This window comes from Brassica napus, chromosome A3 (genome assembly GCF_020379485.1).
Source record: "Brassica napus cultivar Da-Ae chromosome A3, Da-Ae, whole genome shotgun sequence".
In the NCBI taxonomy this organism is placed as follows: Eukaryota; Viridiplantae; Streptophyta; class Magnoliopsida; order Brassicales; family Brassicaceae; genus Brassica; species Brassica napus.
Window position 1 is genome coordinate 21,613,869 of NC_063436.1, and position 23,876 is coordinate 21,637,744.

Genomic DNA, 23,876 nt, shown 5'->3' on the forward strand with positions numbered 1-23,876 from the left:
ATATAAAATTTATTCATATATTGTAATTATAATATCTGAATTTTAGTTTCAATCTATTATTTTATACTTATGTATTTAAATGATATTTTCCTTTAAAAAATAATTTTTTAAATTTCTATCCGCAAAATCGTTAAAAATCAACTTTAGTTTTGAGATGTTTGAAACCACACAAAGCAGTACAAAATAATGATAGCATTTGTATCGTTATGAAATGCCAATAATCATTATCAACCGCAAATACATGTTGGTAATGGTACAGTAAAATCAATAAAATTCTAAATTTAATGCCCAATTAAGATTTGACTTCAAAGCTACTAAAATCAGACTTAAGAAATTTCTTTTAAAATCTCAAAACCAGAATAACTAATTTTATTCTAAAGCCATGCCAATTGTGTAACCGTTTGTAATGATTATTTATAGCTAACCTTGAAAGCCTCTAAAGATTAAACAATCAGAGCCATAGCAGAGTACAGACGTTTAATCAATTAAGGTAAAATACTGGCACAATAAGGGTGTCATACTAGTTTTTCTTCCGGAGTAATTAAGCCAATGGGCATTCGGATTTCTAGTTTTTAAAACGGTTTTTGGTTTTTATTTTTGAAAACTATTTTATTTGCCAATCAAGATTTTGTTAAAATGATTCCCTAAAAACTAAGGAAACTAGTTTTTCAAATAACTACCTAGTTCTACACAAAAACTAAAATCTGTGTTTTCTTAAATTTTTGCCAACGTTGAATATTTTATTTATCATTTTTTAAATGTAAGTATTTTAATAACTCACGCACTCGTTTACCACAAATACTCAATTAGCACTTATAGTTAAACCAGACACTATCAAATAAACAATTAATAAAAAATAACTGATTATACATACAGTTAGACCAATCATTTTTCATCCCTAACACTCGGAAAAACATTTCAACATATGTTCTAATATTTCATTGTGTAAATCTGCACTTATAGTTAAAGTACGAAATAAAGTAAAGATGTTTTTTTTTAAATAATTATCAGAATGAAAAATGGTGGACGATTAATTTTGAACATTACGTTCCACTTTTTTAATTATCAGAATATTGATATTCACTAATAAGCTTTTAATAAATATCATTTTATATATAAGAGAGAATTTCTGGTATTTATATTCATCTAATGTATGATCTTAAATTTTTTTATTTGTAGATATATATTTTATTATTATTACTTATTTTTATTTATTAATTTATTTCTTAAAACTAAAATCCAAAATCTAAAATCACCATTCAAGTTTTTTCAAAAACTAAAATCTACAGAAAAACCAAAAACCAAAAACTAAAAACCAAAATTTAAAATCTAAAAACTAAAAAACCAAAAACTAGAAACTAAAATCTAAAAACTAGGAAACAATCATCACCATAGATTTAGAAGAGACAAAAGTATATAGTAATAGAACGGGTATAATAAGTAGAAGTGAAGACATTCAGAAAGAGGAAATCAATGTTGATCGCTATCAGATTTAAGGATCAAACTAAATTTTGATTGTTTTGAGATTCTTGTTATGAATAAATTCTTAAGAGATACCAGTTTGAGACCAATAACAGTGTTGAATGTCACACACACACCTATAATAATTACAATTAAATGCAAAAGATTATTAGGATTATGTATGGTTAATGGACTATAAGTTTTAATCTCTAAAGAATCTGTAAATAAAAATTATATATCATAAGTTATAGTGAGACATGAATAATATATAAGAGATCTAAGTCATTTAATTACTGTCAACTAGTTTTAAGTTGTAAGAAATTTAATAATGTATCAAAACCCCTACACCTAACAAATAAAAGGTTTAATAATTGATCTATACACTTTTATAATTTGGCCAAAAAATAGGTTGTTCTCTCGAACCTGCATCCAATTTTAATGGTATGCAAAATTAATGGTTAGAATGGTCATTTTCTCGAAAAGGGATATCCAAATTATGTAAAAATTAATGGTTCACAGATCTTAATCTCTAAAAATGTATGCATATAAAATTTCAGGAGTTTCTATCAAATGATTTTAAATGAGAAGCTAAAGAAATTTAACAAAAAACTCTTTATTTCAATCGAGTTTTTTGTTCACAAAACTTTATAAATCTATTGAAAACAGAAAAAAAAATCAAATTTTAAATCTAAGTAGCTTTCTTCTTCTTGTTAGCTAAGTAGCTTATTAATTTGTATAAAATTCCAAATCAGCCAGTTATAATGTTAATAGTCATTCACCAAAAATGCCGATGCATCTCGTTTCATGTGCTATCTATCTTAGTATATGGACTTTTATAAAACAACAGTCAATCTTATAAACAATAAATAACTAAAAATGCTAAGTAATCAATGCTTTCTTTACATATTTCCAAAAATGAATTGTAGACTTTGTGGCACTAGTTTTGAAAAAAAAAAAAGACTTTGTGGTACTAGTTTCATGAAAGTTTGACCTTTATGGAATTCCATCGAAAGCTATTAAAAAAATAATTTATCAAACAAATATCGGGAGCTGGTAAACCTGGCATGAAATGCCAAATGCCAAAAGAAAAGAGAATAAAAAACCGTTGAGCAAAACGTTTATAACATTCGAATATGCCAAACGCATACCTAACAAACAGAGAAATTTGCAATTAGACCCCGTATATTTCAGTTTCATCCTAAAAAAAAACTAACAAAACTAGATGTGTGAGTTAAAATTCAACATTATTCAAGGAAGTGAATAAAAAAATCAAAACCCTTCCAATCTTAACGAAGCAATATTTTTTCAAAAAATAAAAAATAATAATATTATTATTTTCTTATATTATTATTATTTAACCGAGTGGTCTTGGCCCAGTGGTAAAATAGTTCCAGCTGGAGCTTTCGCATTGGGTTCGATTTACTTTGGCCACCTTTAGACGTATTAAGTGGCAAAAAAATCCGGATTTCTATGAACCTCTTAGTAACTAGTTTTTGGGTCTAGAAAACTTTTGGAATTACACAAAAATTATCAAAATAATAATAATAATATTGGATATTTTTTGGATAAGCTAACGACATCGTGTGATACAAAATACATGTATCTTATCATTTAATATGGTAATTTTGTTTTATTTGTTTAAATATAATTTGGTCAAGTGTTTATTTTTAATATAGATATGGTATCACTTTTAATGTAAATAATTTCACATAGATATTTTCGAGAAGAGAACCCTTTATTTTTTTTTGTCATGTGCACAAAAGCTTTAACCGAAAATATTAAAAAGGCAGAGAGAAAAACAACTAACGGGCTGAAAGTGGCTAGGGCCTTTCCTCCGATATCTCACTTACTCTTCGCAGACGATAGTCTGTTTTTTTAAGGCCCAGAAAGAAAAATGTCAAACCATTCCAAGGATCTTAAAGGAATACGATGAGGTATTAGACCCGCTGATAAATTTCTAGAAATCTTCCATTCAATTTGGACATAAAATTGAGGAATCTACTTGGCATGATATGCGGGATATTTTAGGAATACAAAATATAGGTGGGATAAGATCGTATTTGAGAATACCAGAGAGTTTGAGAGGATCGAAAATATAGGTTTTTGGTTTTGTTCAAGATCGCTTAAGCAACAAAGTTAATGGATGGACTTTAAGTTCTTTTCAAAAGGGAGGAAGGAAGTGATTATTAAATCAATGGTTACTGCTATCGCTCACCAAACACAATAACAAAGAAATTAACGAGTGCAGTAACACAATTTTGGTGGAGTTCAGGGGGAAATACAAAAGATATACACTGAAAATCATGGGATAAACTATGTCTCAATAAGGATGAAGGAGGTTTGTGATTTAAAGATCTCTCGGATTTTAATATGGCCATGATAGGAAAGTAGTTATGGCGATCAATCGAGAAACTGAATTCTTTGTTTTCTCGGGTTTTTAAAGATCGGTACTTCATGAAGGAATCATCTTTGGAACCGATTAGATCATACTCCCCGTCATATGGCTGGAGGAGTATTTTCTCAGCTAGATCTCTAATAAGCAAATGACTAACCAAAAGGGTGAGATCAAGATCAAGATCAATCATATCAGTATGGAATGATATTTGGCTCCCATCCACTCGCCTGAGACCAGCAAATAGTATCCATCATAATCTTTACCCTGACCTTACAGCCGATTCTCTCATCAATACATCATCACGAACATAGAATTCGTAGGAAATTCAGGCTTTAGTGGATGTCCAGGATGTGAAACTAATAGAAATTATCCCTTTGAGTCGGAAACAACTAGTTGACAAAGACTGATGGCATTTCACAAATAATAGAAAATATACGGTGAAATCTGCATACCAAGTAGAACGTGTCTACCCTAACAAGGATAAACCGCTACCAGTTTTTGGTCCTTCAGTTGATATTTTAAGGCGTTTTGCTGGAAAATAAGATATCTACTGAAAATGAAGTATTTTTTTATTGCAAATAGTGTTAGGATGCATTGTAGTTAAGAAAAACTTGCGAGCAAAGGGGATGCAAGGGAATATTTTCTGTGCAAGGTGTGGGGCATCAGAGGTATCAATAAACCATGTGTTTTTTGAATTTCCATCGGCGATACAAGTTTGGGCACTCTCAAACATCCCATCGAATCCAGATGTTTTCCCTGATCCATCACTTTTCGAGAATATGGATCATTTGTTTTGGAGAGTTGTTTCACAAATGGAGGACCATCAATTTGCTTGGATGTTATGGTACATCTGGAATGGAGAAAATAATATTTTTTTAGTAATATAGATATTGATCCTAGGCACACTTTAAAATTGGTAGAAACATAGTCTTTATTGTGGACTGAAGCACATGTTTCATTGACACAAAGGGTTCTCCAAAATATAAAGGTCGAGCCCACTAACCTACCAATCATTCCAGGTAGATGGTGTTTTATAGATGGATCATGAAAAAATCAAGAGATTTTTTTAGGACAATTTTATAGTTTTGGAAGGTTTTGATAGTTTGATGGACGCAAGGAACACAAAGGCGAATCTGTCACCCCTTCACTCAGAAGTGGAAGCGCTTGTTTGGACAATGGATTGCATGCAGAATTTACATCAGTTTCATATCACATTTACAACGGATTGTTCTCAATTGGGGGAAGATGGTTTCGAAACCAGAAGAATTGACAGGTTTTACAAGTTATTTGGAAGATATCAAGATCCTGAAGAAATTTTTCAACAATTCGAACATCATTCATATACCAGAACACAAAATACACTGACGGATTATCTTGCACAGAGTGCCAGAAAGCAACCGTCTTTTTTCGTTAACATAGATGCAGAATTATCGGTTTGGTTTGCAGAGTCTTAGGAGTCTCTGTTTATGCCGATGACAAAAAAAAAATCTACAAAGAAAATTGTAGTTTTAAATAAAAATTAACTTTTCCTTATTTTCAATAATAAAAAAAAGCTAAATTATATTACAATAATTCATTAAAATATTAGTTTATTTTATTTTTTATTTAAAATAATACAATACAATGCAATGAAAATTTATTTCTAATGTACCGATTAACATTGTTTGCTTCTAAAAGTTAATTTATAAGCTACGTAGTTGAATTTTATTTCTTTTGTTGACATGTGTTAGACATTAAAAATGGGGTTTAACTTATTCTTTACAATTTGCTAGGATTTTTGGTGAACTTAAAATACCAAATTGATTTCGTAAAAATATTTTTCATACACAAGATTGCCGGCTAAGATTAGCTCATGATGCATAATTTTGATGTTAATGTTAGAGCATGTTTAATAAAGATTCTTAGATTGAGATTTTTAGATTAAAGTTCTTAGATTGAGATTTTTAGTGGAATATAAAAAAACATCGTTTTATAGTTTTTTAATTAAAAGATAAGAGACGGTTTTTTATATTCGGTTAAGAATCGTAATTTAAGAAGCCATGCTCTTATAATTTTCGAGAGGAAAATAGAAACACAAGATTGCCGAAATCGGCTCTGGTCGTGAATAATCATGTGCTTTATTGTGGACCCCCTCTGAACCTGCTGAACCTCGCATTATTGAGTGTGTGGTCCAATCCCAAAAAAATATTATACAGTATAATATAGTTTTAAAAGATTTTTTGAATTGGGAAATAAAGTTATAATCATAGTATTGTACTATTGTTCAAAACTAGGAGGTGCAATCATGATAACTATATAAAAAATATCGTCGATATCTACGGTATTAGTAATGCAGTAAGAGAGGGCATACGAACACGTGGTGTAAGTGAGGGCCGACATGGTTTGCACATCCAGGTAGGTGACATTATCACATGTGCAAATCTCTGTTAAGAAGCCATATATAGGCAACGTGCCTTTATTTCTATAGGCTCTTATAAAGCAAAATTTCAAATACATTATATATATATAATATATAAATTTAGTGATAACTAAACTAAATTTTTTTAGTGATTATATAAACTAGGCATTGGGCATAAAATCCGGAATCCAAAATCCAAACCGAACCAGAAATGTAAAAAATATCCGAACGGATCTTGTAGGGTGGTACAAAAAAATCTGAACCCGAAGTGTTATTAACCGAACCCAAAAAATCCAAAATTAATAGTACACAGTTAGTTATAAATAAGTATTTTCTTAATTTGTTCATTGAAATAAAAAATCTACTCTATATAAGACAACACATATTGTTTACAAATGATGTTTGTTTTTATACTTGATTTAACATTTTATTATTATTTTATTAATTTTACGTGTAATAGATTAATTTGTATTTAATTTAGATATTTTTTATTTTGGTTACATCCGAACCGAATCGATATAACCCGAATCCGTGCGATATATGATTATTTTATGGGTTTTAGAACGCAATACAATTTTGAACCGAACTCGAAGTATTATTATCCGAACCTGACCCGTACTAATAAAATTCTAGTATGGAACTTAGGAGCATAAACCCAAAAATCTAAAAATCCGAAAAACCCAATCCAAACGCCAACGGGTACTCGAACTTCCATGCCTAATACATATCTCGCCTAATACATATCTCGCAATAGTTTTTATTATGAGTTTGTTTTTATTATATTTTGTGATATAATATATCGGTCTCCATTTTCTTTTTATTTCAAGACGATCCTACTTATCTTTATGTTTATTTCCAAGAACGCTGCGGGGTTAAATATAAATATTTAGGATGGATCATGAATTAGTAAAATAAATGGGTGATGTGCATCAAATTTAATCTCGAAAGATAGCACAGAGAATGCGCAGATTTGTGCGTTATCGCTCTAACAAAAACTAATACAAAGGAACAAATATCTTTTTTAATTTAACCCGTATGTTTGAATTTCATAACCAAATTGATCAAAACTTTATTCATCTTCTAAGTAGCAGTTTGTTATTTAGAGGTTTTACAGATTTATATTTAGGAGCTGTTATTGGTTTGTGATTTAGAAAAGTTTTGATGATTTTCAAAATTAGCCAGCTTTCGAATTTTTTTTTTTTTTAAATTGTATTTTCTTAAAATTTTGTTCAAAGAGTTTTGTAAGTTGTTAGATTCTGTAACTAGAGATAATTATAAACTTATGTAGAGTACTATATTTAAATATTGCATAATATTGTTTTGTTGTGTTTGTTGTTATCTTTTTCATTTTTCAAGTTTGTGTTCTATTTCTGGTTCTCTTTTGTTTTTCTCGACTCTCGTATATACATTTTTGCACAAATTCATTGTTTTCTCTGGCTCGCATTTTTAAGCTTCTTCTTCCGGCTAATCTCTACGTTTCATCAGCGACTAATTTTATTTTTATAGGTTTGTATTTTTAGTTGACATTTTATTTTTACAAAGTTTACAGTGGGGGGTGGGGACTGAGTAACGACGTGTAAAAGTCTGTACAATGGCCAGAGAGTGACGCTACCAAAATTTGCATTGTGGGAAATGAGTGGTTTTGAAGTGCTATTAACTTAAATTTTGTTAAATTATAAAAATCCCGTCTTTCATAATACATGATAAGTGTGCAACACTTTGATAAATCAGATTTTGTGAAGAATATATGTAAAATCAATAAACGAATAACAACACACTTTTAGGTCATGATAAAATCCGTTATTTTTTATTTTTTGAATAACACGAGATTTTTATTTTATAAAATAATGATTCCAATAACTCTAAATTTTTATACTTAATACTTATTACAAATTCATAAACAAATAACACCAGACTTTACTAATTCTAAATCAATATAGTTCTTTGTAAATACATAATCTAATAACACTCCCTTGGTTTTTAGCTAAAAATGTTCCAACAATTTTGTAATTAATTATTCAACTGCTTTTTATTTCTTAAAAATATCAGAAAATCAGATTGGATCTCAACAGAAGATGAATTTTTTTCCGTAGTTCTATAAACATCCTCAATGGTAATATTTCTTAAAATATCTCATCATTAAATTAAATAGAAATAATGAAGAGCAAAAGAAAAAGTTAGAAAATTTCTTGTTTTAAAAACTTTCTTATACTTTCACTTACATATTAATAAAATTGTTTCTTAAAATGTAAAATATAAATATATTATTAAAAACATATTTTTATCAAAAAAAACTCACATGATTTGCTAATGCGCTGCATTTTTAAAGTAAAAAGAGAACAAAAAAGAGCACGTGGAGATATGCATCTCTAGTTTGGCAGGTTGATTTACGCACAGTTTTTTAACTTCATACTGTTTTTATTCATTAAAACAACCGATTCATATCAAATGGAACCTTGATATTACAAGTGGTACTCAAACAAAACGTTTCACAGATTTTATACCACAGAAGAAATCTGTGAGATTGGTACATAGCCGTTAGTCTCTTCACCGGTAGTGCCGTTTAGTGATGAGACCTCATCACGACACGTTACTAACGCCTTCAGATCATCATCCGTGATTCTCTGAACAGATTAACAAATCGAAACCATATAAGTGTGAGATATTATAATCAATTAGTATTTTAAATTTTGTCAAAAAAAAAGTATTTAAATTCTTATATCATATGTCTAATTTAAATTGTAACGCATATGTGCATGAGAAGATACAAAACTGCAAATAAAAAAAAGAACCTTTTTATGCTTGGTTAAGTCCCTGAACCTTGAGAAGATGTCGTTCAATTTCTCATCATCGAGCTCGTATCCCAACTGAGAATAGAAAATAAAGGCATACTGGTATACTTAATGTCAAATATTTATCTGTAAAAAGTGTAATCTTGAAAAATATATGCATGATGGTTGTATAACTACGCTCAAGGAAATCACAAGAAATACTGAAATACCTCTTTCAGCCGATCTTTCACAGCATGACGTCCGCTGCATATTTCCATTGTTGTTCATGTGGATAAATAAATAAATATTACCAAATAAAACGATATGTAAACTAAGAAGTATATAGAATCATTACCTAAGCTTTCCAAGAACAATGCTGGCACTTTGAGATTTTACAACCCCAACATCTTCTGGCGATAAGATCTCATATGTACTCCGATTTTTCAAGATTCCATCCTGCAAAATGTTTGAACAATTAATTTACATCATTCACATATTCTTTTCTTATGTCACATTTGATCATTTAATATATTGAACCTGGTGAATGCCGCTCTCATGAACAAAACAGTTGGCTCCAACTATGGGCTTATGTGGTTGAACATACAAGCCGGTATATTCTTGAACCTACTCAATAGTTTACATCTTTTCGTTAGTCAGATATTTATAAAGGCCCAAAAAATATAGCATGGTCCTTTTGCTCTCTCGAGTATATATAAACAGTTACCATTTGGCTAGTAGCCATAATTTGGCGTGTGTCTATTCTTGTGTAGACACCATCCATCAGATATTCTCCTCGACATTTCAAAGCCATCACGACCTACATAACAAAAAGATATTAATATTGATAATGATTGATGATCATGACGACTACTACGTACAACAATTCAATTCAAAACCAAAATATTGTAAATCGATTTACATCCACTAAATATTTTTTATCGAGAATGTTCTCATTTTTCCATTTCAATGTGGAACGCCTAGTATATATTAGAGCACCCGCAATAGGAATCTTTAAAGTGGAGTCCTTAAAAAAAAAATTAAATAATCAGTGGATCCTATCAAAAATTAAGGATTCAATCCTAAAAATCCCTAACTAAGGACTCTTTCTTAGTGAATCCTTGCACTATTTGCGGGTCTCCACGACATGTGGCGATCCGCGATTGGTTGATATTATTATTTTTTTTTCAATTTAAAAAAAAAAAATAATACTTAAAAAATCAAAATACATTTTTTCTAAGGACTCCCTTTGGGTAACACCATTGCGGGTGCTCTTACCTCTTCAAGCGGTGCATTCCCACTTCTTTCGCCTATTCCATTAACTGTTACTTCGACTTGTCGTGCTCCCGCACATACACCCTATATACAAATATATGATGTAAACTAATTGTTCTATATGTATTTTATGTAGACATTTGTAATGAAGTGAAAGAGGCAGAATTAAGATAGTACGGCAATTGTGTTGGCGGTGGCAACACCAAGGTCGTTGTGACAATGAACACTGAAGATAACATCATCAATTCCAGGAGTATTTGCTTTGAGGTAGCTCACGAGTTCTCCGTATTCGTCTGGCATGTTGATTCCTACAGTGTCCGCGACGTTCACAGTGGTTGCACCAGCTTTTATCGATTCTCCTAGAATCTTGCATAGAAACTCCTTCTCCGACCTGCTTGATTTTAGTTAGACGCTAGTATTTTAAAAATATGTAAGACATGATCTAAAAATATGTAAGCCGCAAATTCCATAATCTGGTTGGAAAATACATTCAAATAACAAACTTTTTTCAAATTTAAAATGTATATTCTTGCCAAATATAAACGGTAACTTCAAAAATGCAAATATAACGTGTAATAAAATAGTCGAGATAGATTAGGGTTTTAAGACATGGACCTGCCGCCATCTTCGCAACCAAGTTGGACGTCAACGAAGCCTAAGCTTTTAGCAAACTTAACACTACTCGCGGCCATTTCGATGACTTCTTCTTTAGTCTTTTTCAACTTGTATTTCATGTGAATGTCACTAGTAGATGTGAATATGAGTATCTTAGGTCTTTTCGCGTATTTCACCGCCTCCCAGGCCGCCTCAATGTCTTCTGGTTTGCTACGTGCGATGGCGCATATCACTGGGACGTAACCTGTTGCTTCATCCACCTTAGCAAACACAAAGGTTCACATCGTCAACTATATAGTCTTTAATGGTACAATTTTGATAAGTTGTCCATTTGTGCGTGTTCTGTTTTGCGTAAAAACATGGTAATATTCGTTCCAACATTATTCAGTGTCCCATAAAAACATAATTTGGAATTTGAATATAAAAACTTTATATAATAAATTGAAGGAAATATAGAAACAACCTCGTTTCCCACGGTCTTGGCGATGGTTTTGACTGTTTCGAACTCTTCCTCAGAGGACACCGGAAAACCAACTTCCATGATGTCTACTCGGAGTTTTGCGAGCTGTCTAGCAATCTCAAGCTTCTGCGGTGGAGTAAGAGCTCCACCTGGAGCTTGTTCACCGTCACGGAGCGTCGTGTCGAATACACGCACGTAATTCTTGTCGGGAAGCTTGTGCGGTATGTACTCTGGCCACCTTTCCACGACGGGTTTGAGGTCACTCGCACTAGTACCCCCCATTTTAGACACTGGGGAGCAACATGAGATAGACAAGTTGCAAAGGGCTTCTATAGAAGAGAAGTGGGAAATGGCTGTAAAACCTCTTTTTGGTTTGATAAATGGTCAGACAAGGGCGTTTTGTTTGATATCTTGGGAGAGCGGGGATTCATCGATTTGGGGATTAAAAGAGAAGCTACGGTGGAGGATGCAGTGAAAAGTAGTAGGAGAAGAAGAAGGCATAGAATGGTGATTTTGAATAATATTGAAACTGAATTATTGGAGTTAAGAGATAAGCTGAATGAAGAAGAGGATGTTAGCATGTGGAGGATGAAGTCGGGGTATAAAGACAAGTTTTCTACCCAAGAAACTTGGTTGTTGCTAAGAGAAGACGGGTTGCAGTGCTCATGGGCTCCGGGAGTTTGGTTCTCACAAGCAACACCAAAGTTTGCGTTTCTGACTTGGCTGGCTATACAAGACAGACTGACTACTATGGATAGAATATCAAGATGGAGCAGGGGAGTGGATCAGATGTGTGTTTTATGTAGGAGCTTGGATGAGTCAAGGAATCATCTCTTTTTTGAATGTTCTTTCACTTCACAGATCTGGGAACATCTAGTAAAAGGGATTCTATGTTCTGACTATACTGTCCAATGGGATGATATTGTGAGGCTGATTACTGCTCGAAACATGGAGAATAAAGCTCAGTTCTGCATCAGGTACTCCTTACAAGCTTCCATTCATACATTGTTGGCGGGAGAGAAATAAGATTAGACATGGGGAGAAGGCCATCCCTTTATTGAGTTTGAAGAAGTTGATTGAGAAAGGAGTAAGGAATAAATTTAGCCTAATGAGAGGGAAAGGTGGGAAGAAATTGGAGGGTATAATGCAATTTTGGTTTGCTACAAGAATATGAATCTTCTTATAGTTTACAGTGATCCAAAGTGACCTTTAGAGTAGTCATATGTACAAAGGTTCACACTTGATGTAAAAGGCTTTTTTGAATATGAATTTAACATTCTTTCAAAAAAAAAAAAAAAAAAAAAAAAAAAAAACATGAGATAGACAAGGATGACTTGTTGTACGGACGATTCAGGCGTAGAGAGGGCAAGGAAGATCTAAAAGGTAAGCCTGATCGGACAACTACAGTGAAACCGGTGGTGGGGATCATTGTGGGACATGTCAGAAGTGACGAAGCCATAACAATAGAGTACGTAGAAGAGAAGAACAGATATCTTTCGAATTTGATTTGAGGATAGATTATGAGGAAATTGTATTGCAATGAGATGGAGAACATGTTCAACATAATATATGTACATTTATAGGTAAAATATTATTGTATGGAACCTTAAAAGTTTTATGGTTACTAATTAGAAACATTTAATTTAATGGCGTGTTGGCTTAAGCTTGACATTAGTATCATATTATTTTTATCACTATTATTTTATGGTTTACGACATTTTAGTTAGGAGTGTCCTTTTCTAGAAATAGTTGATATTGATGTTAAGTAAATGCTAGTTAACAACCTAATATTATAAGAGTGTTCTAAAGTTAGCGTTATGACATTCTGTTGTAAAGGAATACAACGAACGCAAAATTGTAAGCTTTCTGTTAATTTTGCTTTCCTCTTTTATATAGTTTGATGTGAATACAATTATAAATAAATATAAAATGGTATGCATACTTATATAAATTATACTCCATCTGTATAGTTTGAATTTTAAATTACAATAATTTTGAATATAAATACGAGGAAAACACTCATAATATTGTTTACAAATGGGAGTAGGAACAATGTATTTTATTAAAATGACACGAATATTTTTAATAAATACGTGGTTGGAAAAATGATTGATATCTTCATACTTCGTAGTAATCAATAAAAGAGGACATATAAATCACGTGGTATGCACCTCCAAGTAGGTGACATATCACAAATGCTATTCTCTGTGAATGAGCACAATTGTAATTAGTCTAGCAGAAGGGTTTCTAGTAACTATTTCTTCAGAAATAGTAACATTTTTCTTTCTTATTGAGACGATGATGCTCTCTGCCCTATAGGTAGAACAAAAAAAAGTAGAATTATTTTAGTCTCTCTTTTCTCGACACGTGCAGTTCTTATCTTAGTATATTAAAAATATGCCAGTCCAGTCGCCATAGAAAATTGGACGAAATTTGTAATTCTTTCAAAATTACTTGACCATTCGATATCAAGGAAATGATCTAGAATATCACCTTTTTGCATCTCAAATTTCATTTTGCATGTCATAGTTATAATTTTTTGTATTTTCGACTTTAGTTCTTACTTAGTAACAGAAGAGATTACCGTCACGTGTATATATGTTGCATAGGTAGGTGGTGAGGTGCATAATTTCAGTCGCACAATTATCCAAATGCTGTCGAGTGGAGTTGCGTAACATAATATTACTTTCAGTGGAAAACACACAAAAGCCTGCAAAGAACTACGGAACATAGAAAACTTTTCAAGTATAACTCCGGAACTCAGTTAACCAAATACTTTTTGAAATTGGATTTCAATGGCAAAGAGTATAAGCTCCAAAAGAAACAGTTATGCCCGACTGGGAGAACCGGCCATAAATAACTTATAACAGGGACGCCAAGAGCTAAAACACATGAGTACATAGGATAATATTTCGATCCATCTAAAACAATAACATACAAGCTCTAGCTAGAAGTTCTACATCTGATCATAAATCGTTTTTTTTTTTTGGTTATGCTATTTCGATATGGTTATCTAAACCATTTCAAATTTAATTAATAAAATGGCCAAAATTGATGTCAGAAAAAAAAAAACATACAAGCTGATAATTTAGTTGTACATACATATATGTACGCGTTGCACAATATCAAAGACAACATTATTAAAAATCTGAATCTGATTTTAATCAGTTTACGAGTAATTTACTTCTATATTGTAAAAGGTCAAAATTTAAAATTCTATCGCAACTCTCTTCTATAGTTTTTTTTTTTCTTTTGAATTAACATGGAGTATCATAAACCTATGTAAGAGCTCAAACTAATCTTCAACTAAAAATATGGTCCATAGATAGATTTTCTCTCCGGATATTTAAATGGACTGATAGGAAAGATCGATATCTACGTGAGAATCTAGAATAATGGGTGATTTAGTTTCGCGCGACAGATGGATCGAACCTAAAACGTGTTTGCATCCAAGTATTTCTCTTACCACCCGACCACAAGGTCCGGGACCTCTTCTTCTTGTAGCATTGCAATTGAATTAGACATCGGTCTAGAAATATTCAACAGAGAGCAAAGGAAGCAATGGTAGCGCTTCAGGAATTTCAATCTAATGGCTCCTGGTGAGTGGTGACCGTTGTTTGCTGCGCAAGGTTGGTGTGAGAAGATCAATATGTATTGATATCATTGACTTAACAGTTTATGTAGTCAAGGGGAAAAAAAATTATAATATTTTTATTCACAAAAGAAGAACGAAAATCCTGAGCACCTCAGGAACGATTTTTTGGTATTTGATTATTAATGCAACAACCCAAGTTTGAGTATTAAATGTTTGATGTGAGTATTGGTAGAAACAAGAATTAGTACATACAGATAGAAGTACGGCCCAATATAGTCAAAGTTTTACAGCGTAGCGATATAAAGGCCCGTTAAAGTACGGCCCAATATATAGTCAAAGTCTTTATTACACAATTTTTTTAAAAAATAAATAGCGAAAAGGTTGCTCATTCTAAAACAACGAGAGGAGAAAGCGAGAGAGAGAGAAGGCGGAAGAAATGGCGGAGATGTCTTACCTTCAGATCCACGACGCAAACGATGCCGTTTTGAACCATTTTAACCGTAACCTCCACCAACGCCGTCAACACCACCAATCGCTCTCCCAGATCCTCGATTCGCTTCCTCACTGGGTCCAATCCGACGACGACGTCGATCTCTACGTCTCTCAATCCGAATTCGACGTCTCGGCCGCCGGAGGTCTTGATCTGCTCGAGAGGCGAAGCTTCGTCATGGATTTGTTCCACCAGCGCGTTGAGCAATCTCAGGTAAGCCCGCTTGGTGACGATTACGAGAGTGCGGGTTCAGATTCTGGTTTCGGTGTGGTAGAGGGAGATCGCGACATGCGCGGGGGTAGTTTGGGACTTGATTTCGGGTTAGGGTTAGGATCCGGTAGAGGCTTTGTTGATTGTGATGATGATGATGATGAAGACGATTTGTTTGATGGGATTAGATACTTAGGAATGGATTCTGGTGATGTGATAGTTACAGTTGAATCTGGTTTTGATTCTGATGTTGAAGAAGATGATCCAGAGAAGGAGATCTGGGGAGTTGATTTGAATGAAGAAGATGAGTATGTGAATGATGATGATGATGATGAAGATGATAGTGTGACGATCCCTCTTTGTTGGGATTCGCTTAATTTGGAAGACAATGAGGAGTTCGAGTGGGAAGAAGTTGATGATGGTGATGAGAGGGAGGTTTCAGCAGAAGGTGATGATAACAACTCTGTTTCAGTCTCCGTCTCTGCTACAATCTCTCAAGAAGATTTAGCAATAGGTGAGAGGAGAGGGTATCTAGGGTGGGAAGTTTTGTTGAACTCTCGTAGTCTCGAGTTTAACCTAGACGACGCAGAAAGCAACATGGAGTTATACATTGGTGGCGATATTGATCAACAAGAAGACGATGAGGATTATCTTCATACGACGGAGTATGAGATGTTGTTTGAGGCTGAGATCTCATCTGGTCTTGGTAAGCCTCCAGCTTCCAAATCATTCATAAAGAATCTCAAAGTCTCTCCTTTGACCAAAGAGGATGTTACGGAGGAGAACGATGGTGATGCAATGTGTTGTGCGGTTTGCAGAGAAGAGATGAGTGTTGGGAATGAGGTTGCAGAGTTGCCTTGTAGTCACAAGTACCATGGCGAATGTATTGTTCCATGGCTTGGGATTAGGAACACGTGTCCGGTTTGTCGTTTTGAGTTGCCTTCAGATGAGACTGAGCAGAGCCGGTTTTGAATACCCCTGAAAAATTAGGGTTTACTATAGAAGAAGATGATGTTGACTTTGTTTGTGATTAATAACATGATAAGCTGACTTGTGTTGTGTTTGGTCTAAGAAAATACATTGCTTATATTTGCAAATTTTTATAAAATATATGAGAATTTCTTACAAAACTTGCATATTTTCATATATTAACTTGCACTGCAGATAAAAGTTTATATACTAAGAACTTAATATCATAAACTTTTAGAATATTCTGTGCTCTGTATTCAACGATCCTGACTGCGACCTTGATAGAGCTTCAATGGTTTCAGACGAAACTTGCAGAAAAGAGTATCACTGTCCGTTTCTGGAAACAAGACATTGCCTCTCCGTAACGCTAACGTACATTTTGATACACACTTTGAAAGCTGTTAAGCATCATTCTCTCTCTGGTTTCTGCTTTAATTAACCTTGAAATTCAAGTTTATCCACTTAATCTCGGTCTGGAAACAATGCATTAATTAACATCTTTGACTTTATAGTCACGTGTTTACTATCGGCATTCTTTTCTTCTATATTGTGTTACGAAAATGGGATAAAATCATTAACTTAACAAAACTCGCATTATCTCTGTTCAAGTAGGTACGCCACTTTGATTAATTTACGCTAGTGGTACATCAACTTGAATCGTTTACCATTTTCTTTTTGTATGCTTTTAAAGAAATTATAAGAGTCCTAGGATTTTCTAAATTGACGAATAGATTTGAAAAATTAGAATCGTCAGTGAAAACAGCCAAGTACGTGCAAGTTAGTATCCACCGACCAACTTCACCGTGAAGTCCTATTGGTAAAATACTGATGACACAAACAATGTATTACACACTAACATGTCAGATCCACACGTAATGAGATATTAAATATTTGCAAAGAACAAAAGCGAAACATAACAGATAAAATGAATTGAAACACAAAAGAATTCACAAGAAAGCTTCATATATATATGACATTGTTAGAAAAAAACGGAGAAAGTGTCACCATTCGAAAATGAACTTCTTTATCTATGGTAAACCCTTGGTAAATAAAGATTAAAAGGACGTAAAAATAAAACTTATCTTAAGAAACAAGAACCCATAAGAAGTTATCAAACATTGACAGAGATGTTGACATAAATGAGATTTTGTCAAAAAGTATCACTAGTAATAGTTTAGTTAGTGGAGCAGAGTTTCTAAAGCTAAAAAAGAAATCCACAACAAATGTAAATACAATTGTCTTCATGCAAGTTAATTAGTCATTAAATAGCATTCAACACCTTAAATTATAAGCCTACACTAATCTTTATATTTCTTATTTCTCATCTATTGTTTAGACTATCTCTCCATCCACTCTCTCTCTCTCTCTCTCTATTGGTGTTTCTGATTCCTGCATCAATTTTTGATGATAGCATATCCAAAACAATACATGGAGTCTTCTAGTGTCCATCGCTCTCACCATTGTTTCGATATATTCGAAGGAATGCCGCCACAAGACGATCATTTCAACTCTGCATTCCTACCAAACGCCAACTTCCATGTCCCATTGCAGTCACCAAACTTATCAACGCGCAGCAACAACCGCTTTCACTTAGACCCAAACGGAGAACACGTTTACGAGGGTCTGGTTCCAGACGAGAGAAGGGCGAAAAGAATGGTCTCAAACCGAGAATCAGCGAGAAGGTCGCGTATGCGGAAGAAGAAGCAGATAGAAGAGCTGCAGCAACAAGTGGAACAGCTCATGATCTTGAACCATAACTTGTCCGAGAAAGTCATCAACTTGCTGGAGAGCAACCACCAGATCCTGCAAGAGAACTCGCAGCTGAAGGAGAAAGTCTCTTCTTTTCAATTGCTCATGGCGGAAATGCTGATACCGGTGAGAAATGTGGATGGCGGCAGCATCAATGACCGTAATCTGAATCATCATCATCATCTCAGAGGAGAGACTTCGAGCCGAACCAACACTTTCTTTGGTAGGTAAAACAAAAAAAAAAAGTTTCACGTTCTTGGAGTTGCTAAGTCAGTAAGTAATACTATGATTAACCATTATATGTAATGTGACTACTACTACTACTACACTAGTGATAGCTTGCATACATATGTATATAATATAGTTAACAACAATGGTATCACATTCTTGGTCAAATGAAGCAAAACAAACATTGTTACTTGCCTACTATTACATCAACAACTCTTCTTCTCAGAGACAATAGCTCCATTGGGAACTAAACCAATCTCTACACTCTCTTGTTGTGCAAATGAAACACACGGGTCTGCATAGAAACGAGTGCAAGGCCACCTGAAAGTTTTATAGCCAATTAAACCCCAAAGATATTATCCATAACTAAAAAAAAACACAATTGTACATCTATTGATGCTTACTTGCTAGACAGAATGGTTTCACCACCAATTGTCGTTCTCCCCTCGTACAAATTCACTAAGAAAGAAAACAAAACAACACTTGAAAGATCAAAACTTGTCATGTAAACTCAGGCAATTGAAACGAACCGAACCGAACCTGCATTGGGATAGAAATGCTTGGCGAGGATCCACTGCTTGAACTCAGATTCGTACTTTTTGTACTTATCAGCATACTCTTTGCTATCCAGATACCTAAACAATCCATTTTGGGTTTTCAATTAAAAGGTTGAGAGATTCACGATTCACGACAATGCAATCGGAATTACTTGAAACATGGTGGTTCTTCGACGGTTTCATCGAACGCTACGCCGTTGCTGTTCGCGGCGACGCTCATCTGCAATAGAACCGGAGTTTTTATACAGATCGTGCAAGTAAGTGAGAGAGAGAGAGTACTGACCGTAGCTGCTGGTGGAGAGTTGATTGGAATTGGTGGTGGCTGGTGCTGCTCGGAGTGTTGCGGCGGAATCGCTGTAGATGTCGCACTCTCGTTAGTCATACTTATCACCTTTTTCTTTTTTTTTTTTTTGTATTTTTTTAGAAAATTTGAAAAACCTTAGACTTTATAATTGTGCTTGATATCATATAGATATGTGAGACTTATTTGATGCTGAAGCAAAAGAAAACTATAGTTGACTGACTACTCTTCTCTCTGTTTATCTATCTTTCGGATCTTTTAGATAACATTTGATTGTGGAAACCAGTTTAGTCTAGTAATTTGGTTAAAGATTTGTTAATGTTTTTTTATATTAAAATTTGAGTTTCAGATACCAGAAAAGAATCAAATAATGATTACGAGATTAAGAGAAAAATGTTTATATAAATCTTTTTAATATGTTTAAAAGAGGATCATCAAAACGTAGATTTTATAGAACGGTTCAGAGTCGATTTGGTAGAGAAAGTGGTTAGTGCAACCACTCCAAGCCTCTTCTAAATCTAAGAATATTAGGGTTTTAATTATTTTCATGAACACATTTGATACAAAGTATTCCAGTTTTCTATGGACTTTCTTTTAGTGGTATAAATTTATTTTTTTTGTGCAAAAATATTTAAGTTAAACGGAACTAAAAATATATTTAAATTTTTAAACTGATTTTTTAAATAACAAATGTGACATGAATAGTGACCAATCCATTTTTTACTATCAAGTATCATCAACACATTCCTTTCATATGCCCTTTTCTCAAAAAAGAAAACACATTATTTTCATTCACAAAGCTCTTCTAAAAAGAATAAACAATCCATAGAATCGTGAATATATTTGTTGACCAAAAAAGAATCGTAGTCGCTTACGTTGGGCCTTACGACGCCTTTTAAGAAGAATCATTTTCATATTGGGTAACATGTCGTCGTCTGAGTTAGGCCTTGTGAGGCTTTTAGGTAAGGCCCATTGATATTACGTGACGTGAAAAAAAATTCATATCTCGTTTCACTTGTCATCAACTCATATCATTATCAGAGGGAGACCAACACTCTAGAGAGATTAGCCAATACAATGCATGATGTTTAGTGTTTGTGATTGTTGATTAAAAAAAAAGACATTTTCATAAACTTTTTTCCTGATATCAACTTAAATGATTCGTTAAATATGTTGAAGAAAATATCTCATATATACACATGAATAACATATAAAAAATTTAGACCAATGCAATTATCGCCAATTGATTTTTAAGTTAGAAATCAATTTTTTTATAAAAAAAATAGATAAACTTTTTGAAGTTCTGAAAGGTTAATTACAATTTCTATTTGAATGTAACGAATCATAGCTATAAAGTTTCCATCAAAAACAAATGATTGTAAGAACTTTCATATTTGAAAGAAATTCTATAAATCTTATTCAAATCAAACATACAGATGCGTGCCTACAGTGTATTGAAAAAGGCATTCGCTTCAGGCCCTCGATTAGTATAACTATTTTTAGGGCCCCAAAATTTAAAATAATTTCTAGTATAATGATTTAGACTTATTAAAAAAAAAAAATCTACGAAAATTAATTAATTCATTTTTTGAGTTCATGTATTTTTTTCTATATGACATAATATAACATATTTACGTTATAAACTTATTCTTTTACAATATTAGACTTGTGTATTTGGTGAAAATAATATATCATATTAGAAAATTATTTTCATTACGGTTGTAAATAAATATTTTTTCAAAACTTGCCTTAGGCCTCTAAAACTCTTCGCACGGTACTGCAAACATATCACGATCCATTATCCAGCCAATACACACATACACACACACCCACATATATACTTATACTGTTTATTTGGTTGTTCAAGAAAAAAAAAACTTATACTGTCTGTATTCGTATGTATGTCAGACTGTTAATACGTGTGTGTTATGTATAATAAATGGCAAGTGTAAAATATAAGAGCTGTGAGACGGTGACGGGAGATGGGCCTTGTGGGCCCAGTATTCACGTGACAGATGTGATGATAGTGTAACGAGTTGGGGTCCATGGGCCTTTAGAAGACGTTTCAATCTCAACCGACCGCCGACGACTGGACCTTGAGAATCGAGATCTCGATGGTGACCTAACCCACTCAACTCACTGACACGTCCCGTCGTTTAGCCAACACGTCATATGTATTGGAGTGTACTGTATCAATTCACAAAAATAGTATTTTATTGATATTTCCGTTTTTTCATAGTTTTATCAGATTTTTTCGCCTTTTTAAGACATTTTCTATAGCTTTCAACGCTAAACATATTATCCATAACAAGAATTCCAATCAATCTCAATAGATTCTTCAAACATTCGAGATTGAAAATAGTTAGGTGCGTGAATGTGTTTGCACTGTGCACATGCATAATCGTGCATTATGCTTAACGCATTACGCCACTACGCATATGTATAGTATCCGAAACTAGCATGAGTATTATGGATTCAATAATAATGTTTGTGATTAGTATAGCCACCTCATGTAAAAACGCATGTGTTTTTTTTTTTGCTAAATAGAACGCATGTGTGATGAACAATGTTCATTCATGACACCGATGCAACGATCTTATTTTGAAAAAACTCGGTGATCCAATTGGTATTTTTTTTGTCAAGATCCAATTGGTATTTAGTATTTATTTTTCTTCAACGACAAAAAATTATGTCAGTTAATTAGACCACTGAATTTTTCAAATCATTATTCAATGCAGACATTAAAACGATTTTGTTCAGAGGTGACTAGCTTATATATACACATCTAGGGCAAGCATTTTACCATAGTTAATTTTCTTTGTTCTTTGTTTTTTTTTCTGTTTTTGGTAACCAAGTGTTCTCTTCAGGTTGCCAATTTTTTTTTTTTTGACAACATCAACTAAAAACTAACTAGAAACTCTAACCGATCTAGCAAGTCAAACCGGTGGGATTGAATCGACATAAAGCAAAGCTGAAGGAGAACTCTTCGCACCGCGTGCAAGCTTGTCCGCCAAGATATTTTGTGCTCTAAGGATATGTCTGATCCGGAAGTGAGGGAAGAAAGTCTTACTGCGATTGAATTCTTCTATATGTGTAGAGAAAGCAGGCCATTCATCAGGTGTCGACACCATCTTTACCAGCTGAGAACAATCCGTTGCAAACACTACGTCAGAAAATTGGAGGGTCTTCATGCATTCCATTGCCCAGATTAGTGCTTCAAACTCAGCATGCAAGGATGACAAACTTCTACGAAGATTCATTGCTCCCATCAGAACATCAGTCGATCCACTCTTTCTGCAAAACTAACCTTGTCCCATAAATATGTCTTCCTCTTTCCAAGCTACGTCAATATAACAAACTCTAGAAACTTCCAGGTCTAAATCGGTTTAAAATGAACGATTTTCAGTAGGATGCAACAAATTATGATTTATATCTTCTTCTTTTAACAATAATTATGATTTATATCGGTTTTTCCTGTTATAAGTTTGTGATGGATCTGCAGTTAAATATTAAAGTGAATCAGTCGTCACTGAGAAGGATTTTAAAATAAATAATTTGATTAGACAGAAAACACATGAAGACAAGTTTTGCATATAAAGGACACTATCTTTGCTTAATTAGTGATGCATTTGAATTTTGATCAGTTGACAGTTTTATTTTTTTAATTGATTTTAAAGATACGAATTTTGTATTGTTGGATTAATTTCACGTCACATAATTTTCTTCAGTTAGCATATGAATTTGTATAATAATAACACAATACCAACTACTTTAACAAAAAAAAAAAACACGCGCATAATACCAACTCATGTTAGACTGCGCGTTTTGGCCATTTTTCTTCAATGACTTGTGGGGGACAGTATACATCGGCATAATACGATCAAATGTTTTTGTTTTGATATTGTTGTTTTGACGATGTATATTCGACGATAACGTTAGACTTCATGGTCGCTGTGCATTCGTTGGTTCATTATACATTTTAAAAAAAACAATCAAACAATTAGATAATTTAAGGATTACAATTTTTGTTGGTTATCAAAAGTAACGATCAACTAACAAAGAGACTATGATCTAGTGACCGACATTTTATGTTATTTATATGATCTAGACCGACATTTTATGTTATTTACACTCAAACAAATTAACAGTATAACATATAGTTCACTGCTATTGCTCATCGCTGTCTTTGATAATAACAAAACAAACACTATAGATCAATATAGGTCATTGTTATCTATTGCTCACCACTGTATTTGTCCTGCATCGATATCGCCAATAGTAACAAAACTAACAGCATACGTGACATTTGAGTGATGACCACTGGATTACATGTCACTATTGTCGTGTTTGCAGTTTGCATTTTGCACCCGACATTTGCTTACCCACTTCAGTGGTCCTATTTGCT

At 33.2% G+C, this 23,876-nt stretch overlaps 4 protein-coding genes across 6 annotated transcripts; 2 read left to right on the forward strand and 2 right to left on the reverse strand.

The window, feature by feature from the left end:
* Nucleotides 1-8,651: 8,651 nt before the first annotated feature.
* On the reverse strand, nt 8,652-12,925 carry LOC106377268 (methylthioalkylmalate synthase 2, chloroplastic). 3 transcript variants are annotated; one of them, XM_048776697.1, is made up of 12 exons: nt 12,720-12,925; nt 12,537-12,548; nt 11,376-11,698; nt 10,913-11,172; nt 10,475-10,688; nt 10,301-10,381; nt 9,750-9,842; nt 9,563-9,649; nt 9,381-9,481; nt 9,256-9,289; nt 9,047-9,121; nt 8,652-8,878 (listed from the first exon to the last, which is right to left on the reverse strand). In XM_048776697.1, exons 1-12 carry the CDS (start codon nt 12,829-12,831, stop codon nt 8,753-8,755), a joined length of 1,518 nt encoding a protein of 505 aa, XP_048632654.1. In that variant the 5' UTR covers nt 12,832-12,925; the 3' UTR covers nt 8,652-8,752. The 3 variants fall into 3 exon arrangements, with proteins under 3 accessions (XP_048632654.1, XP_013672920.2, XP_013672919.2); XM_013817466.3 differs by lacking the exon at nt 12,537-12,548 and having other exon boundaries at nt 12,687-12,847; XM_013817465.3 differs by lacking the exon at nt 12,720-12,925 and having other exon boundaries at nt 11,376-12,664.
* A 2,406-nt stretch (nt 12,926-15,331) lies between these two features.
* LOC106377267 lies at nt 15,332-16,797 on the forward strand. Its single transcript, XM_013817464.3, has one exon. The coding sequence runs from the start codon at nt 15,404-15,406 to the stop codon at nt 16,637-16,639; it is 1,236 nt and encodes a 411-aa protein (XP_013672918.1). The 5' UTR covers nt 15,332-15,403; the 3' UTR covers nt 16,640-16,797.
* Nucleotides 16,798-16,977: 180 nt separating this feature from the next.
* Nucleotides 16,978-18,672, forward strand: LOC106375001 (basic leucine zipper 43-like). The gene has a single exon (XM_048776699.1). The coding sequence runs from the start codon at nt 18,041-18,043 to the stop codon at nt 18,614-18,616; it is 576 nt and encodes a 191-aa protein (XP_048632656.1). The 5' UTR covers nt 16,978-18,040; the 3' UTR covers nt 18,617-18,672.
* Nucleotides 18,673-18,720: 48 nt separating this feature from the next.
* On the reverse strand, nt 18,721-19,884 carry LOC106374999. The gene is made up of 5 exons (XM_013814899.3): nt 19,454-19,884; nt 19,323-19,390; nt 19,154-19,248; nt 19,018-19,072; nt 18,721-18,934 (listed from the first exon to the last, which is right to left on the reverse strand). Exons 1-5 carry the CDS (start codon nt 19,550-19,552, stop codon nt 18,820-18,822), a joined length of 432 nt encoding a protein of 143 aa, XP_013670353.1. The 5' UTR covers nt 19,553-19,884; the 3' UTR covers nt 18,721-18,819.
* Between the last annotated feature and the right edge of the window lie 3,992 nt (nt 19,885-23,876).